Here is a 19964-nt window from a genome sequence, read left to right as displayed (position 1 = left end):
GGAAAGAGTTGGTAAAGATGGTGATGAGAAGTATTGGAGTGAATGAATCACTGATTCTATAGGAAAAGGCGGAAGAATAGTTCAGCATGTGTTATGCTCCATATCGTAGATTCTATTTTCTTTGTATTTTGATTCAGTGATGTAGTGTTGTTAGTTATGAATTATCATATGCTGTTATCTTCACTGATAATAACTGTTTTTGATATGTTAAAAGGTAGATGTTTCAAATTGCCGTTGTAGTTGTGTTATTTGATATTACAGATAATTGAGGTCAAATGATGCCATGTAAATGCGGAAGCATCAATGTTTTCAATGTTGCTGTAGAGATTGTGGTTTAAATATTTTGGTTATATAGTTTATAGTTACATGCATAGTTGTAGTTATTATTTGATTAATGGCAATGCTGTTTTGATATGTTATATTTAATTGATGATTTGGATCAATTTTAACTTGTCTTGTTCTTGATCGCAAATCTTTCATCAGTTAATTACTACCTCTGGAATGAAATATAAGCAAAAATAGTTAGTGAAAAGTTGATATAAATTATGAGATTTTCAGCTCCCAACTTAGGTTCTATTCAACCTCTCATTTGTGTAACGTTTAAGTTTGTTTTTGTTTTTCATTTTTGAGTAATTGGGTTCTTCAAATGACCATAGATGTAGATATTGCTTTTTTGGACATAAATATGATTTTCATTAGTGGTTCTTTGACATGTTTTTGTTGAAAGATATTCTTAAATTTGGTTCATTTGTCATACTGATTGAATGAGAAAAGACCAAAGTAATTTAAAGTTGTTGTATTCTAATGTTTTCATTTTTCTTAGTACAATATAGTCTAGTTTGGCATTTTTAGTTTTGATCAGTACTTCAAGGAATTTGTTGTATGCATTTATGAAACATCAAATAAGCAGGTCATTAAGTAGAGAAGCTATTGTGTCACTCTTTCGAATAGACTAAGTCTCTTGATCTTTGATGGATGAAATTATACACTGATCTACTATCTATTTCGAATAGTGTAATAGTACTCTTGGTTTTCTTTAATGCATTTAATACTATGGTGCTTGTTCTGTGATTTCTCTTATCATGGTCATTCTTTACAGATGCATCTCCAAAACAATACCTTCATATGGAACAAGAAGAAATGTAGCAGATAATAGTTGATATTGAAACACATTATTATATTTGTCATAATGTGATATAGTAAATTGATTGTTAGGACCATCTTCATTGATTTTTTGCTGATGAAACTTACATTTTCAATAATTAATTATTCAAAAGACCCGTGCAAACACATAACAAAGACGACGCTTGACAGCAGCCATGCTAACTCATATAAAATGTATTCACACGAATCTCATAGCCATCATCTGAAATAGGAATTAACAATAGTAGTTTACATAGATGTCAGCGTCTCTGGATTTTTTCCCAACAAAATTTAAATCAAGCATTATGACAGTATTCTTCGAGGACATTTAATTGTATACCTAGTGTATGCAAACTTATAAAATGATACTATTAACTATCATTGGTATTGTCACAATGTTATTTGTGGTTTTCTATATGGCAAGATATATTAGATAGTCTTCATTTGATTATTTTTAGAATTTTTTTAAAGAATCTTGATTATGAACGGATTATTAGATTTAACAATAAAAAATACAAAATGAATAAGTTCAGATTATTATGAGTTTATGACGAGTGTTTGTTCAGAGCATCCAAAATCTTAGGCCTCTGTCCTGTGTACAAGAATTCATGCACTAATAATACTATTGAAAATGATTCTCCTTAGTCATTAATGCAAGTTTTTAAAGATGATCTTTGTAAGCTGAATTATGTGATTTTAGTCATAAAAGTAAAATCTCCTTTAAGATTTTCCAGCTAGCATTTGCATGAGCTAAATCTTCTTTAGACTCTAACCACCTGTCACTGCAAGAATTCAGTTCCTCTCCCAAACCTTTCCAATTTTCATAATCCTTAGACACCACCTTAGTGTACATATCAAGTTGAGATGCAAGGAAGTTCTTCTGTGCAACAATCTCATTTTTCTGATTAATTAATTTTTTAATCTTCATATCAATAGTACACTCTTTTGCCAATGTCTCAGAAAGTTTGGTTTCCAAGTTTTCAATTTTTTCTTGTCCTTCATTCAACTTGGCTTTCAACTCCATATTAAGGTTCTCATAATTGGACATAAACTCAGAGCTTGATTGCAATGTGCTCATGGCTTTAGGAACACCTTCTTTGAAAATTTTCAACCTATTTGTGAAGTCTTTGAGGATGTTCCGTTGGAAAGCATCTGTAGTTTCCTTTGCCAAAGAATTTACAATTCTCTCTACATTGTTGTAAACATTATTGTCAATAATATCCTCCAGTGACATGTTGAGATACACACATAGTTCATCTTTAAGAATCAGACTAGAACTTGAGTTTTCAGTATCATTTGAAAAATGATCAACTTTGGCTTTTTTGCTGAATATATCTTCCAACAAGCTACTTGACATTCTTTGCATTGGTAATGAAATGGAACATGTTACATTGGTTTCAGAGGTTGGAGATATCTAAAACAAATAAAATGAGATCATAGCTTCAAACCATTAGTAACATATGGCTAAAAAAATAAACAGTAATTTTGGTCCTTAGATGTGTGAAGCGAGGTCACTATAGTCCTTGAATGAATCGGAAGTACAAAAGCATTCTCGTGTTTTTTATGTTGATAATCTGTGGACTAAATTGATTAACTGAAGACGCATTTGAGGACTAAACTAACAAACAAAATACACAGCTAGAGATGCTTTTGTAATTTTAATACATTCAAGAACTATAGAAAATTAGAAATAGTGCCTCACACATTTAAGGACCATTACTCGCAAAATAATTGCCATGGAAGAGGTTTCATTCAACAAATCACCCACCAGAGCTAGTGCCGAATCATCCAACTCAGGAAATGATGGAACTGCTAATGCAGTTTTGTTTAATACTACTTCAGAAACACTTCCATTTGTAGAGATTTTAACATTTTGTGTAAGGTTGGAATGTTCATCAGGAGTTCCATTGAAGCTGTTAGTTTCTCTTATTGTTCCTTGATCCATAGTAATTTGTTCATCTATTGACTGTTTTTCAACCAACTGTGGTGACTAAAATAAATATGAAAAAAAATAAGATTTGGGCCAGTGGCTTCATTCAAAAGATAATATGCATGAAATGTTTTCACCATAAGAGGAAAACTAACTAATGCATCTGGTTGCAGGTTTGTAGTCCTGAATGTCATGGGTGAACTTATTGCCTTAGTTTCATCTGAAGTTGAAACTTTTTCAACATTTTCATTTATACTCCACGCTCACATACTCCTATGTGCTATTTTTGTTCCTTTTTAGTTGTCGTTTTAGGGTAATTTATCCATTCCAAAAAAAAAAACAATTTGTTACTTTTGATGGAATACTCTTGTTGAGATATGCACTGATTTAGTTTGTTACTATTAAGATATATGCTCTTCCTTGTATATATTAGTTATTTCCATGTATATAATTATGTTTTTATTAGGATTGGTATAGGTTTGATTTAGTCCAGATTTATTCCTTTAATTAAGAGATTCTCCTTCTGCAGTTTTGATTACAAGGAGTTTTGATTATAAATAATATAAATCTAAGAGCTAATCTCTTAAGTTATTAAGCACCAAAACTTGATTCTCAAGTAACCACTTATGATCTCATTCCACCTCTTCACTTTATGCAATAAATAGTTTGAGATATTTTTCCAAAACAATAGTCAATACTCACCAAAACCTGATTCTCAAGTAACCACTTATGATCTCATTCCACCTCTTCACTTTATGCAATAAATAGTTTGAGATATTTTTCCAAAACAATAGTTAATACTAGTTTGAGTATTGTTTTATTCAAACAGAAAATAAGTTACCTGTGAAGATTCCTTTTGTAAAGGAATAAGTAATGGTCCCAGAGATGGATTGCTTGGTTCTGAGTTTGTTAACCATATTGTTGTTGTGGCATTCTCTGTCTTAGGACACTCAAGAAGACTTTGTTCTACTGTTTCTTTAGTACTCTGAAGGAATACAAAGTATAAATAAATTGAAGTTGATATGTTGTGTTAAGAAGCACAATAACTTAAACTGGAAATTCTCTTGACATTATAATGCAATGGCATGACAATTTCCATTTTGAAACTTGCTTTTGTGGGTTCTTGTTGGTCAATCAAACTTCTTTCTATAATTACTTTTTCGTCCACCTTCTCCTATGTGAGTTCATGAAGAAGAAAGGGTTACTTTTAAAGCCATTTATTTCCATATACACCACTAGTCCTTAAAAAAATTTAAAATCAAGATTGGGTCTACAAAATTGACTTGTAAGGTGAGGGATGCTCTCATTTATATAAAAACATTTTCAAGTGGGTGACTACAATGGATTAGCTCAGATATAATATTAAGTTTAAGTGTTTAACTTATCTTTATAAAAACGACTTAACTATAAAAGCGACTTGTTAAGTGAGGATTGATTGCCTTCTATTTATATAAACTTTGTGTTGGTTCTAACTGAACCCTACAAAGCTAGCTTATAATGTAAGGGATGCTCTCACTTATATAAACACATTGTCAAGTGGTGACCCGAATGGATTGAAACAATATTGAGTTTTACACATCTTTATAAAATCAACATTTAAGATGAAGGATGTCTCCACTTATAAATATATTATCGAATCATTTTTTATCTAATGTGTGATTCTCAACTACAACAAATAGAGTCAGTAGACCCACCTGTGTTTTTTTGGATCGAAGGATAGCTGAAGGGAATGAATAAGGCATTGTTATCACTTCTAAATCTATTGATGAAGTTTCCATTCTTGAATCATGTGCAGCAACAATTTCTTTATCTGCTTCATCAATAATCTGAGCAACACCAAAAGATATAATTATGTCTCATATATGGTGAGATGAACTAGAAATTATTGAAAACTTCTACTTAGAAATGTGACATAGATGGATTAGCTAGTGTTAACCTGTGAACAAGGAAGCTCCCTTTGAGGTGCTGATTGAACCTCAACATCTTGAACTTCATCTACTATTGGTGATTGAGGAATGGTTTCTGACATTGGATTTTCATTTTCAGCTTCTTCCATGATGGTGTCAAATATTTCAAATAACTCCCGATGGACTTCGTGGTCAATGTTACTATCTAAAATAAGAAAGAATAAATTGTAGACAATTTATTAAAAAAGAAAAAGAACGATGGGGCAGTATTTTAGAAGTGAAAAGTATTTCTTACTTTATAATGTAGAATTTTATACTGTGAAAATTACAATAGAAAAGAAAGACAGAGGTGAGGTAAAGAAATAGGAGTAGGGGTGTAAATAGCGTATATTATGTAATTATTTGTAATAATTATAGTCGGTCAATTAATCAAGCCTATTAGATATAAAGTAGTCTACTTAAGCATATTAGCCTTGGTACATGGAAAAAATGGCTTTTTTTTTTTTTTTTATTGTACCAGGCATTTTAATTTTCGCGACTTTTAGCTAAGTTGGATATTGAGTTTACAATTATCATATACTTTTTTAGTAAGTAGACAAGATGATAGATGAAGTGCATACCTTCTAATATATTCTTGAAGTTCTCAAGAGTAGTTGTTGAATCAAAAGAAAGTTTTGGGCAATACTGAATAATGCTGTAAGTCACATTCTGCAATTCCATTTGTTGGCTCAAATCAACTAGGTTTGGAAGTTGCATAAGCACTAGATACTTGAGTTTAGGAAGCCGAAGTTTCTGCTCCGGAATCCCATCGCCTTGTTCACTTCTAAACATGTCATCTAACTGAGAGGCTTCTTTTATGATCATGAGCTCTAACTTTGGAAACTCTCGGAATGTGGTGACAGAGATGAGACTTTTCAAACTATGGCAACACTTGATGACAACTGCAACGAGTTTCGGGAAGCTTACCACTCGAGAATAAGGATTTGTCTGGCTTTGATTTTCATCATCTTCTTCCACTATTCTTTGTAATGCTTCACAGTTGTTGATTTCTAGATATGTCAGCTGTGGAAGGCTTCTCAAGACAGATGCTGAGAAGATAACTTTCAGTTTACTACATCCCTCAATTTGTAAAGTTTTGATATTTTGGAGGCTTATAAAATGTTTTGGACCCATGAATGTATACCTTAGTTCATGTAGATTGTACAATTTAAGGGATTGCAAACCTGAGCTCATTTGTTGACCAATGATTGGAAGTTCTTCAAGACTAAAAATCCCTTTAATGTCTGAGTTCTCAATGCAGAGTTTTTCTAGAGTTTGGAAATGCTTTTCCATTTTTCCTATGTCCTATAAAATTGTAGCATACAATAATTAGTTGAATTTGACAAATCTGTATTTATTGTATAAACCAATTCAGTTATTGTGATTTGTACAAAAGAGATAGAGAAGGAAAGAATGAAATATCCTAGCCAGAAATTTCTTAAAATATTCATACTTTACTTTCAAGTCATCCAATACAATCTTCATCCATACAACTGACGGATTCCCTGTGACATAACTGGAAGTCCAGCCTCAACAGAGAGTTATCTATTTTTCATTTAACAAAAATCAAATATTGTTCTTCCAGAAGCGCTTAAGGAGAGTTATCATATTTGCTAATCTAATTACCTATATAGTGAGATTAGATTAATGTAGAATTCTCATTTCTCAGAAATCAAATATCTGATTCTCTCTTTCTCTGAGTTATCTCTCTCTAGAACTTTATCAACTTCAGCCTCAATTTCGTTCCTTAAAGACATGCTATGTATGAGGTTTAGGAAAAGAAACAGAACTTAGCTATGATTCCACATAAAGTTTGGTAAATTGTGTCAAATCAGTTTACAGATGTGTATTCCATAATCCATGCAACAAGTTAATAATCATGATAAAATATACATATAAGTGACATCAGTAACAAAAATTTCTACAAGAATATAAGAATTTTGGTACCTCAGTGGATGTGTCAGCCAATTGTCTTGCACCCAAATGAAATATGAAATCACTAATAGAGTTGATGGTAAACTCAGGACACTCTTCCAAACAAAACTCTTTCAAAGATGGATATGTGGCATTATAGTTTATGGAACAAGTACTGATGAGTTTCGGTACTCTAGAGAAAGTTAGTTGCTCCAATTCTGGTAGATAAATATGAATCTCTATGTCATTATTATGTTCTTCATGGTCTTGTCCCAACATATATTGCATTTGGCTACAATCTTGAACACTCAGGAATTTCAATCTTGGGAAGACAGAACCACACGTCACATGACTCTCATCATTTCCAACATCTGTTACAATGCTCGTCATCGAATGACATTCCTTTATCCTCAATTCTTCCAACAACATACTTCGAGCAACAGACAAATTGAAAAGTAGTTTTATTTTTAAACAGTTTTTGAGTGTCATCTCTCTGACATGACGCAGGATCAATGACTGTCTTGAAAGGCAATCTGAAGGACTGAGGGGTCCAAGGCAGTCCTTTCTTGTAATTATATATTCTAATTGGTCACACATTCTTAAGTCAAAAGTTCTCAATTTTGGAAAAATTGAGCCATAAATTTTTTGATCATTATCATCATGCTGAACTATTTGCTCTTGTTTATTTTCTTCTTCCTCATATGATATTAAGTTTCTCAGTTCCTTGCATCCTTCTATTACCAATTCTTCCAACAGCACTAGACTTGCAGCTGTGGAAGGCGTGAACATAGATGTTAACATGCGACAGTATTCCACTTGAAACACCGTAATTCTTCCAAGGTTCAAGTTTCCTTCAAATAATCTTCCATGCAATTGGTGACATAAATATATACTCATCTCTTGCAGGTTTCCGAATATGTCAGAAGGAGGTGGACCGTGGCATAGTTCTTTCAAATTATCCATGCCTCTGATTTCTATTTTAACCAGCTTGGAGAATATGGATCCTATGGAAGATGAAAAGTTATTAGTATCAATGAGGCATTCTATCTTAGAACAAAACTCAAGCTTGAGATTGATCAAGTCATTCATTTCTCCTCCTATTGCTTCGACTAGTTGAGGTGTTACAGTTGTATAATTTCCTTGAATCCTCTTCAAGTGAAGAATCTCTGCTCTTTCAACCAGGTCCTTAATTGTTGCATTTGAATTGGGGTCAAAATATTCAATAGACAAAGCTCTTGATATGGAATCATCCACTGAGTGATATAATCCAGAATCATGTCCTATCTGTATATGGTACCTGTTGTAAATGGTGTATATTATGTAATAATTATAGTCTATTTAAGCATATTAGTGTTTGCACTCTATTCAAGTTGTTGAACAATCAAGGAAAATCAGATTTTAACTTTATTTTATTCTCTTGAATTTTATTTTTATGATTTTGTCATCTATTGTAATTTCTTTTCCTCTATAATCCGTCTAAGACTATAGTTATAAAAACATGAAAGAATTATTTCATTACTTTCTCCACAAGTTTATGAAATTATTTCTTTAAAGTACCTCTGCAATGTTGGGATAATGTTGTCTCTGTCAAAAATGGTAGCAACAACTTCTTTGTCAAATTTCCATCTGAATCTGTCTGGACTTCTCATGACATACAATTCCTCTAATTGAGAAAGTCTTCCAATCACTTCAAAGTGATTCTTTTCAATTGCACAGCATGTCAAAGCCAATAATCTCAACTTCTCCAACTTCACCATCCCTTTGGGAAGTCTAATGATTGAGCAATCACTCAACTCAAGAGTCTCAAGTATCTCTAGTTTTTGCAGAATAGAAATATCACCTAAATTAAAACCTCTCAAGCATAGAGTGCGGATATTTTTTAAGGTTTCGATCGATCTTGGCAAAGCTAGACTCGGCTTTCCCCTAATGTTCTCTGCCTTGGATATAGCCAAAACTTCTAGATCTTTCGTTTCTTCGAAAAATGCTTGCGGCATTTCCACAAAACCTTCTTTGTCTAAGCAAAGTATTATTAAAATCTTAATTTTGGTGCAATCCAACTGATTGGGGAGGCAAAATCTTTTTACATTTTGGCAATACAAATATGTTATGGTACCTTTTTTGGCTGTTGCATGAACTTTGGATCCCATAATCACCTGAATCTCATAGTTTCCTATCCAATGTGCTGCATCACGTACCAAGTCATGCATTTTGACACATCCCTCTTGACCTTTCAACAACAAACAAGCATCTAGAAGTTTCCTTTTTGCTGTAAGCATTTCTATCCTTGCCGCTTCATACGAGTCAACATCTCCAAATATGCCTAATCCTTTTCCAAATATGGTTAAATCTTCCACACGAATTTCATAATCTTCAGGGAATAGAGAACATAACATGAAGAGTTTCTTGGCCTTTTCGTCCTTAAGATTCTCGTAGCTTACCTGAAAACATCAAGAAGAATTTGGAGTTAAAATAGTCTGTCATTATAATGGTGTCGTTTGATTCAGGTATCTGATTCCACCTTGTGGGAAGGGGCATTGGTAACCGTTGTTGTACCTGAAAGCATTTATAGATCTTCAAATCTTCGTCGACGTTACGGATTTGTTTAAATTCTTTCAAGCTTTTATAAGCTACCTTCCAAAGTTCTGGAGGCTGGTGCTTTAAACTTTTCGCTATAGCAGTAATTGCAACAGGCGATCTTTTACATTCGTTCGCAATTTGCTGTGCCAATTTTTTCAAATTTTTGGGTGATTCATCCCTTAATCCGGTATGCTTTTCAAATAGAATCTTTGCATCCTCCTCAGATAAGAGCTCTAGATCAATGGTGCTTTGGCAGCTCATTGAATTGCATACACTCATCATGCGCGAAGTAATCAAAACTCTACATGCATTGTGATTGTTACATGAGGGAATGCCAATATCTTCAAACTTGAGCTCCTCCCAAACATCATCTAATATTACAAGTATCCTTTCACCATTAGTTAATCTAGACCATAGTTTTTTGGCCCTTTGCAACTGGTCTCCTTCCTCTAGTTTCAAACCTAAAGGGGTTGCAATGTTGTCTTGAATCTTTCTTATATCAGGAGCATGAGACACAGTAGTGAAGATGACTTCATCAAAAAAGTTTGATCTTTTGACTTCATTACCAACTTTTTGTACCAATGTTGTTTTACCAGTCCCCCCCATACCATGCAATCCAACCATATAGTTTTCTTCATTTTTAAGTGCCTCTAAAAGTTGTTTATGTTGGGAAGTTCTGCTCTCAAATTCAATAAAATCTTGTGAAGAGTGATATTCCACACCTGGAAGCTTACCAGCGCGTCCGACACTTTCAAAGTTAAGTTCTTTCAGTTCTGCAATCTCCAATGTCTTTACAGCTAGTTCCTTGCCTCTTTGATATTGCCACATGCAATTGATACACCATCCAGAAAAACAAGTCCTTTTCATTTCATTGTTATCATTGATGATATTGTCAGCATTCTGGATCCAAACTGTAACATCATTCACTATCTCTTCTGCTCTATTCTTCGCCACATTCACATTTTCCATTACACCCTTCCTTTTTGCTCTCAGTTTTCCCTTTTCCCTTTCATGCTCTTCAACTATGGTATTGAAACAACACAGGTAACGTGCTTCGCCTATAGTCAGATCCAGAAATTTCTCCGCTATAACTCTCAAGCAATCGGAAAGGACCGATGTCATCTGAAACAAAATTAAAAAATTAATTGAAATGCAAGATAATTAATTAGGACATAGTAATTTACATAATAATTCACTTAGGAAAATTAAATGAAATTAGTAATTATTGTCAAAAACTATTATCTAGACTATTATTGAGAGTAAGCATTACCTTGAGTTAAGTGTGGACCCTTAACCTTGAAGTTTGAAGACCTAAATCAAAGCACATGCATGTGGAAACTTTGTGAGATATATTTTTGCAACTATCAATACTCCAACAGAAAGCTAAAAACAATGGGAAAATAAAAATAAAATAAAATCTTATTAGGGAGTGGAAAGTTCATAATCACAAAAAACTAGCTAGATTGATTATATTATATTAGATTTGCAAAATCACATTCATTCACAAATTAACTACTTCTCACAGATGTACCAAGTAGACAACTCGGTTGGTGAGCTCTCGAAGGAGTACTAATCAGGGTTTGAATCTCGGAAACTAACATAATCTATCTACCTATAAAAAAAACTATTTGTCATGTCACAAATAACAGCAAATGGTGATATTGTTAGTAAGAAACAATTGTGATAAGCAAGACTTACTATCAAACAAACAATGACTGCAATCTTTACTCAAAGAAGAGGGGGAACCAACCAAGATTTCCACAATAATTAATCACCTTTGGGAGTCAAGATCAGTCAACTCTTTGCAAAGTTTTCATTTTTTATTACTGTCTTCCACTGGTCACTAATTATTTTATCTTTATAATATAATATCATTGGTTCAATTTAATATGAACTCCTCTCCTCTGTTCACACCTTGTCTTTTTTTATGTGCCACTGATTTGTCTTCTTCTTTCCAATCACAAGAGTTGCCAAGCATAAGAAGAAGGGGAGTCAAATGTTATACAGTGAATAGTCAAATTGATTCACAGAATTATAAGTTTCATCAGATTAGTCTTCGAAATTTGTGTATTGGCAAATACATTTTTTAAATTGTAAAATATTAATTAGAATAGTTTTTTCGTAAATTTTTATTATTAAATATTGACGTAGTAGTCTAATTAAATATATGGTTTATCCATGTTGATTCTATATCAATGTCATATTCTCGTTGACAAATTTATTGATGAAATTTTGTAATCTCATAGATAAATTTGTAATAAATTGTAATTGTTCATAGATTAATTATAATTTGTAATGAATTGTAACTCTTCATAGATAAATTTGTAATAAATTGTAATTAGTCTATGCACCAAATCCAAATTTCATGAAATGATGGTCTCTTATATATAAAAATTCATTATTATTATAGAATTTAATTTATATATCGTGTCAACGTAAATAAAATTTATAACATCAATTAATCACAATCAATGATTGTGATACGTGGCATAAAACTTTTGACATTGGTCAACAGTTAATCTCATTTTAATATATAGTTTAAATTCATTTTAAGTTGCGCCTAATAGTTAAGTTGAAGGCAACTAGTTCAAATCTTTCTAAAGATAGTTATAAAATGATAATTAATATATTTAATTAATAAGATTTCTCCTTTTTTAATTTAAAAAAAAAATAAAATAAAAATTGTAATTTGATAATGCTTACGGGAAAAAGATGGTTATATCTTTTTTTTTTTTTTATTCCCCAAATACCCTACTCTAAAACAATATTTTCGGAATGTCCTACTTTTTCGTTCCTTTAGGAAGTTGTTCCCTGGGGAAGCGACCTCTTGAAAAGGAAATCTTTTAATGCTAACAACGGTCGTTTCTTGGGGAAGCGACCTCCCACTGGATTTTTTTTTTTTTTGTTATATTTTAAAGTTAGTTTAATAGTTATAACAAAAAAAAACAAACCCAGTGGGAGGTCGCTTCCCCAGGAAACGACCCCTGTTAGCATTAAAAGATGTCCTCTTCAAGATGTCGCTTCCCCAGGAACAACTTCCTAAGGGAACGAAAAAGTAGGACATTCCGGTAATATTGTTTCAGAGTAAGGTATTTGTGGAATAAAAAAAAAAAAAAAAAGATATAACCATCTTAAATCCACGCCGTCTATTTTAAAAATAAAGGGACAAATTTTCGTGAATCAACGACCCAAACTGGAATGAATAGGTGGGATTATTTTAAATAACAGATCAAATTTAAAATATAAAGTTTATCTAAAAATACCCAATTATATACCTGTTTTAACCCTAATTTAACATCTACAAAATCTTTCAAATTGCTGCGGATACCACAGATTTGGCGGTCTCTACTTCCTTGCTCTTCGGTGTCATTGCATTTGTGAAATTTGGGTTCCTCTTTGTAAGGTAATTGCATTGTTTCTTTTCTTTCTTATTTTTGAAATGAAATTCCGATTGCAAATACTTGGAATTCAATTGTGCTAGTTTGTGTTTTCTATATTGTTCATAAAGGTTTTGGTTCAATTTTTATCTCTCATATGAAATGTGGGAAACTGTTATTCCCACCCTACTTTTCCTAGGAATTGTAAAACATTCCTGAATATCTGAAAATCACGTGTCTGTTAGTCCCATATCAAGTCTCACTTTTATGTTTGGTTTCGTGGTAGGACTAACTAAATTACTGTGAGCCTATGTCATTTTGCAAAAACTACTCTCTATGTGTAACTGCCCGGCCTCAGTTCCGGTACTGTTATTCACGACTTCTCGTCCCTCTTCCACCCAGTTAGGAATTAACAAATTTTTGCCTTCCGTCGGAATCAAACCCGGTATCTAGGGATAAGTACGGCTCGTTCGGGTGCTCAATTGGTAGTGGGAAGGAATGAACGGCGGTACTTATTCCCTAGGTACCGGGTTCGATTCCCACAGAAGGCAAAAACTCATTAATTCCTAACTGGGTGGAAGGGGGCGAGAAGATTGTGAATAACAATGCCGGTAATTGGGGCCGGGCTATTACATTATGCGTATGTTTGGTTTCACTTTTGGAGGAGCCAAAATCAATTATGGAGGCGTAAAATTGATTTTGGCGTGTTTGGGTGCTATCAATTAGAATTGATTTTGACTTCTGAATTGATTATAATTTGAAGTTTGAGTCCAATTCACTTTTACAGTGAAATTTATTGTTCAATTCACTTTTATCTGAATATAAACATAAATCATTTTACAATCAACTCACTTTTGACTAAAATCGGTTTTACTCACTGTGATTTTGTCAATCCCACTGCGAAATCAATCATAGGCTAAGATAAGATGAAAATAAATGAAATGCTGGAACAATTTTAGAAAATTGTCTTTGTTAACTAATAGGTGTTAACCGTTGACATGAATGCATAGTGGAGTATAATAGACTTGGGAATGATGCACGTGATATTAATTTAGGGTAGAAGTGGAATAAAATAATTAATTGTACCTTCAAAACATAATGTGACACTTAACTTGGGATATTTTTCTTTTGCTAATCTAATATTTAGGACGGAGAAAGTATTATGTTGCATTCTATCTGTATAAAAAACTTAGAATTATAGTGTTGCTGCATTACCAGAGATGGGGAGGTTCTTAGGGCAATTGCACAATATGTTTGACAAAATTTCTGGAGGAAAATGTCACCTTTCTTTTGAAGTCAATGGGCTCATATTATATAAGTTGCCATTTGGAGGGTTGTTTTACTTTGTTTTCATCTTCTTGAAGCCAGAATTTGCTTGGAAGGTGACATTTTAGTTGCAGCATTTTGCCATATCAGGTAGTAATGGCTTGTAGAATTCGGAAGCTGCTTTACGGTGGAAATCATTTTAGGACCAACAAATCTGCAGCTCTCTGTCTGAACTCAATACTTTATCACTCTTCACAAGATGTTTCCGACTTGCAATGGTGTCGAGATGAGTTTCCAAAGCTAATTAAGTTGACCCAATTGCTTGCAAATGTGGATATAGTTAATGGACGACTTGTTGATGTAAATAGTAATTCAACCATTTTCGATGATCAAATTGAGAATGAAATGCGTACGTTCAAGTCTCTTGTCCAAGTGTTCATTGGGTCTCCGTTTGTTCAACACAACATGAGACGTGTTGTTTCCTCCACCACAAATACACATGATACATTTACCCCTTTCAGTAAAACTTATGAAAGAGAATCTATGGTGATTGATTCACTGAGTAAGGTGAGTAATTTTCTTAATGTTTCTTCTCAACAGAGAAAGGTGGTTCGTTTCAAAGTATGCCCGCAGGTTGCGCAGCACCATATATGGACCGGTGCACTTAAAGAAACTCTGAATAATTTTGCAGTTGATTTGGATTCTTTAAGTTCTCAGGGCTTGAACGAAGGTATTATATTGGGTCAGCAAATTATTCATAGCTGCTTGAAATTTCTGACAGAAACTGCCAGTTTTTCTGACACCGACTCATCTTCATGGATGAAGTTTTCACCTTCTAAAACTGTTAGTTCTTCTGATTCCCAGAAATGGGAAGATTTTCTTGCCATGTTCAATGACCTGATTAAATGCTGTAAAAGTGAAACACGATTAAAGTTGCATGTGGCTAAGGTTGAGGTCATGAAGGAGGGGCTTTTACACATCAAGGATATTTCGATTGATAACAATATTGCATACAAGGATGCTCGATATCTACAAATCCTTGTGCAGAAGAAGCTTTCCAAAACATTGGGCCATTCATCTGGTTGCTTATTCACTCTATTACAGTATTACCTCCATGGAAGAGTTACTGATATCGAAGTAGACTTGTGTGGTGGGATTTACAGAAATGGAAATGATAGGTTTTGCTTGTTCATGGGAAGAATTTTGACTTCAAATAGTGAGAGGATGATTGGGCGTGGTGTGAAGCAGTTGGATCGAGCACTTGGGCTTTTCAAGTTTGTATGGGAAACAGCTGGAATGAAAGGGCATTTGGATTTGCAAGGCCATATGTGGTGTGTTGGAGCAGACAATAGGATGCTTAGATATAGAGGAAACATATATTTCATGCACAGCATTTGCCTTTGATCAGAGATTAATCATCAGTTAGTGATGTCAATGGCAAGTCAAATTCAGGGTGTATTCAAGAGCTTCATTTGATATTAATTTGTCTTAAAGTATCAAATGTTTGTTCACCAGGTTTTACTGGAAACTAGGTAGCAAATGTGGTTGTCTTAGACAAATGGGATAATGTGAAATTGGAAAAAAGTAGTTTGCTGGCAACAGAAGCAATAGAATTTATTTTACAGTTTTATATGATCTTTCACTGCTCGTTTTGTCACAAGTCAGTTGTTCTGTTTTTCCCATTATTTCCATCCCATCATTGTATTTCTTTTTTCTTTGTACTTCACTTGTCTGTGTATTCTGTTTTTATTTTTATCTTTACTCTCCTTGATTTTTGTTTTTATTGACTTAATAATTATGCCTTCAGCTGATAGTGATTGTGTGTTGAGAACATAATTTATCTTCTATACTATATATATAGGCAATACCCTATTTTGGTGTAGCATATTTTGCTACCAAAAATACCCTAACATTTTTTTAACTTCTAACATGATAGTAACCACCATTGAGAAGAAAAAAACACCAATAAACAATAGGCAAACAAGAAAAAAGGGGAGAGGATTGAGAGGAATATTTAAAATTAAATTAAAAATTACATAAATATTATGTTCATGATTAATATATGTTAACGCAAAACTAGAAAAGCGGACAAACGGATACAAGAGTGTCTGTCTCACGCTAGTTAACCATAAAAGTCTTGAATTTTGGATAATTTTTTTACTTTTGAAAAAATATATTATCAGTATTATAAATTGTGAATCTTGTATCCATAATCTTCTGCATAGTGGTCATTCCACTATAGCAAATTTTGGGGTTCACTGCTACATATTGCTACCAGGGACTCACAAGCAGCAACTGTGGTATACATAAGTCTATAGTGGCCATCCCACTTAATTTTTCTTGGTTGGCTTCTCCATGTCACTTTCTAGGTATACAGTAGTTTCCCCTTTGTACTTATACTCATAAAGTTTCTCTAAACTCATGCAGTTGTAAGAATGGTGGGTTTATCTCTAGGAGAACAACATTTCATCCAAGGTGGCATTGCTCAGGATCTTCGCTGTGATGGTAGAAAGAGATTGACTTATCGACCAATTTATGTTGAAACTGGAATCATTCCTCAGGTAATGCCTTGATGACTTGGCATTTGCAGGGGGATCCCAATGATTTGACCCCAACCAGCTGAACTTTTCTCGCTGCAAACAGTTTTAATTTGTACATTTGATGACCTTCATGATAGGCAAATGGTTCGGCCAGAGTTAGAATAGGTGCTACAGATGTCATTGCCAGTGTGAAGGTGTGTTAAAATGTTGGAGTTGATCTCTTCTTTCATGACTCATAACTTCCTTTTCTTTAATAGTACATATAATTTAAAAAAAAAATCACATTAGTTCTTCTACTAATCATGGTATATTGGCTACACAAGTGCAGGCTGAACTTGGAAAACCAAGCTTCATGCAACCTGACAAAGGGAAAGTCTTGATACATATTGATTGTAGTTCGACTGCAGAGCCTGCTTTTGAGGTTGCATATTCTTTTGCTGTCTTCCTCTTCTTTATCTAGTGAAGTCATTCAGACATTCTGGTTCACATTTATTCAAGGACAGTGAATAGGGTTGGAAATGAGTCGAGCCGGATTGAATTTGGTTTAGCGTGACTCAACTTGATAAGAATCTGTTCAACTCAAAGCTGGATTAGAGTTCAACGTGAACACTTTTTTTCATCAATAAGTGGTATAATAATATTGTTTTCCAGTGTGATCATGCTGGTGCCATGATGGTACAGTATCACATTTATTTACAAGTCCCCATATACATGCTATGGGGGCCACCTTTCTCATGGCACCTCCAAATGGCATTCAATTTGAGACTTCCAGTAGCCTTATACTTTTCACTTTCGCCACCTTCCATGACCACCAAAGTTCTCCATTGGCCTTGCGTTTACGCTGACCCTTTCGCACAACCTTCCATTCTCTGGCAAAATTCCTTATACAGTGAACAAACATTTTTTGTTTTTCTGGAAACCTTCTTTTGTTCTCCTTGTTCTGATCTTTCACTTATTCTGGTTTTTCTCTCCATCTCCCATCCTAACATTCTGGTGTTTACATTGTCTTTTGTTTTCTTCCCTTTTTATTCTGCGTTTTTCTCTTGTCCTTCAGCTTTCCAGTTCTCTTCTATTGCTGTTAGTTTTTTTATAGTGGGCAGTGGTTTTAGGTATTTTTGCATGTGTATTATATTTTATAAACACCGGGCATCTGTCAGACTGCAATAGTTTGTGGCAGATGTTTCGTTGTCGCCATGAACAGCCATCTACCACTAATAACAGTAGTATTCTCTATGATTGCTGGCTTATTTTTCATATTTTTGAATACCTTTTAATACTTCAATATAATTAGTTTATTCGGTGTTTTATAGGGTAGAGGGGGTGAGGAGTTGTCATCAGAACTGTCAACTGCTCTTCAACGCTGTCTCTTGGGTGCTAAAAGTGGAGCAGGTATATCTTCCTCCTAATGTGAAGATTATTCTTACTCAAACTTACCTTTCAATGTTCTTACCTCTTTTTAACTTTATATTTATTTCTGTTGAGCCGTACTATTTTTTCCCCCCTTCAGGTGCTGGAATTGATCGCTCTTCGCTTGTTGTTGTCGAAGGGAAAATTTGTTGGGATCTTTATATTGATGGGCTTGTTGTCAGTTCAGATGGAAATTTGTTAGACGCCCTAAGTGCTGCCATCAAGGTACAACTCAGGACTATAAAAGTTTATGCCATAAATGCCTAAAAAGATGACGAAAATGAAATCCTGGCCATAAAATGAATAGCATTTCAGACATAAGAAACCATCCTTTCATAGCAATGTCAATACTGTTTACTTTCCAATTTTTCTTGTTCGTGCATTATATTTTTGCCGTTGATGTTACAGACATGATATTTGGCTATTTCAAACAAAGATGTGAACTAAGAACTCCCTCTCCTTTTTTTTTTAAATAGCGGTTTTGGGAAATGGTTTGAAGTTACCTGAAACTTGTGGCCGTTTCCAACTGTTTCATTATGCTACAATATAAAACATCCTACGCATTGTTTTCTTTCTAAATATTCCAAACGATCTTGCAATCAGTTTAATGGAGGTTTTTGTACATGGATTTACTATTGTACCATGATGTCGAAAATATAAAGCTATTTCTAGACTTAGAGTGTGTTTGGAAGAGCTTATTTACAACTTACTTGAGCTTAGCTTGTAACATAAGCACTTGTACAATTCTTGGGGAATTTTTAAAAATCACTTATGACATGTCCATACTCCATAATTGTTTGCAGCTTATTTCAATAATCTTTTCTAGATAGCTTAAGAAAACAACTTACAACTTATATGAAAACAAACAACTTAACTTTATGCCGTTGTGGATTTGATTATAGAAACAATTTATACACAAATGCATATATGATAAACACTTATTCAACAAACACTTCATCAAGTTGTTTACCCAATGGTCCTAATCAATGATGCATGTTACTCTTGTAGGCTGCTTTGAGCAATACTGGTATTCCAAGCGTCAAAGTAACTGCTGGTGCATCAAGTGATGAGCAACCAGAAGTTGACATAAGTGATGAGGAGTTTCTGCAGTTCGACACATCTGGAGTCCCTGTTATAGTTACACTGACTAAGGTAAACACACTTATATGCTATCTTGTGTTCTCAGATTGACTATATATTTTGTGAATTTCATACAATCTCTATTTACTAGATTGGGAGACATTATATTGTGGATGCCACACCTGAAGAGGAATCACAAATGAACTCTGCAGTTTCTATCTCTATTAATAGGAAAGGGCACATCTGTGGTATAACCAAACGAGGAGGTGCTGGGCTGGATCCGAGCGTCGTTCTTGATATGGTATCCGTGGCTAAGTATGTAAGCGAGCAGTTAATGAATAAATTGGATTCAGAAATAGCTTCTGCTGAAGCTGAAGATGGGTCATGACATAGAACTTAGTGATGTAATTATGCAGTTGTTGACTTGGACAAAATTCTGTAATTTGGTAGCTGTGCTAGTTAGGAGTGGTGCATTTCATATTTTGTCTTTTTAAGTTTAGCTTTTGAGATGGTTGTTTGATGTCATACAAGATTTTAAATTGCAGTCGCGAGTGATGATTTTTGGTTGCCACCAACTGAAAGGTCATGACCATTCGTGGTGATTTAAACAAAGCTTTAAATCATGTTTAAGGAGAGATAAGGTGGTTTGAGGAAAGCATAATAGTGATCAAAAAGATAAAAGTGATGTGCATTCGAGTCCGCCGTTAACATTGCTAACAATTAATTATTGAGAAATACTTACTTAAACACAATCTCAAATGAATCAATGATATAATAATAATAA

General features: G+C 33.8%; 3 protein-coding genes across 11 annotated transcripts; 2 read left to right on the top strand and 1 right to left on the bottom strand.

Annotated features, from left to right (window-relative positions):
• Positions 1 to 1656: 1656 nt before the first annotated feature.
• On the bottom strand, positions 1657 to 11458 carry LOC101492873 (uncharacterized). Of its 7 annotated transcripts, none has more exons than XM_073367145.1 (12): positions 11209 to 11458; positions 10781 to 10821; positions 9487 to 10632; positions 8491 to 9371; positions 6967 to 8230; positions 6204 to 6324; positions 5601 to 6068; positions 5010 to 5185; positions 4768 to 4899; positions 3915 to 4058; positions 2912 to 3133; positions 1657 to 2557 (listed from the first exon to the last, which is right to left on the bottom strand). In XM_073367145.1, exons 3-12 carry the CDS (start codon positions 10630 to 10632, stop codon positions 1844 to 1846), a joined length of 5268 nt encoding a protein of 1755 aa, XP_073223246.1. In that variant the 5' UTR covers positions 10781 to 10821; positions 11209 to 11458; the 3' UTR covers positions 1657 to 1843. The 7 variants fall into 7 exon arrangements, with proteins under 7 accessions (XP_073223246.1, XP_073223244.1, XP_027189062.1 ...); XM_073367143.1 differs by adding an exon at positions 11034 to 11122 and having other exon boundaries at positions 5601 to 6324; positions 11209 to 11457; XM_027333261.2 differs by adding an exon at positions 11042 to 11122 and having other exon boundaries at positions 5601 to 6324; positions 11209 to 11457.
• Positions 11459 to 12772: 1314 nt separating this feature from the next.
• Positions 12773 to 19751, top strand: LOC101492547 (uncharacterized). Its single transcript, XM_004498214.4, has 8 exons — positions 12773 to 12913; positions 16581 to 16714; positions 16831 to 16887; positions 17022 to 17114; positions 18004 to 18082; positions 18201 to 18325; positions 19109 to 19252; positions 19332 to 19751. Exons 2-8 carry the CDS (start codon positions 16589 to 16591, stop codon positions 19566 to 19568), a joined length of 861 nt encoding a protein of 286 aa, XP_004498271.1. The 5' UTR covers positions 12773 to 12913; positions 16581 to 16588; the 3' UTR covers positions 19569 to 19751.
• On the top strand, positions 12775 to 15966 carry LOC101492210 (uncharacterized). Of its 3 annotated transcripts, none has more exons than XM_027334080.2 (2): positions 12775 to 12913; positions 14288 to 15966. In XM_027334080.2, exon 2 carries the CDS (start codon positions 14310 to 14312, stop codon positions 15555 to 15557), a length of 1248 nt encoding a protein of 415 aa, XP_027189881.1. In that variant the 5' UTR covers positions 12775 to 12913; positions 14288 to 14309; the 3' UTR covers positions 15558 to 15966. The 3 variants fall into 3 exon arrangements, with proteins under 3 accessions (XP_027189881.1, XP_012570583.1, XP_012570584.1); XM_012715129.3 differs by having other exon boundaries at positions 12785 to 12913; positions 14252 to 15966; XM_012715130.3 differs by having other exon boundaries at positions 12786 to 12913; positions 14256 to 15966.
• Positions 19752 to 19964: the final 213 nt, after the last annotated feature.

The sequence above is a fragment of the Cicer arietinum genome, chromosome 4 (genome assembly GCF_000331145.2).
Source record: "Cicer arietinum cultivar CDC Frontier isolate Library 1 chromosome 4, Cicar.CDCFrontier_v2.0, whole genome shotgun sequence".
NCBI classification, from domain to species: Eukaryota; Viridiplantae; Streptophyta; class Magnoliopsida; order Fabales; family Fabaceae; genus Cicer; species Cicer arietinum.
The sequence above is the reverse complement of the archived record's forward strand: the minus strand, read 5'-3'. Positions and strand labels throughout refer to the sequence as shown.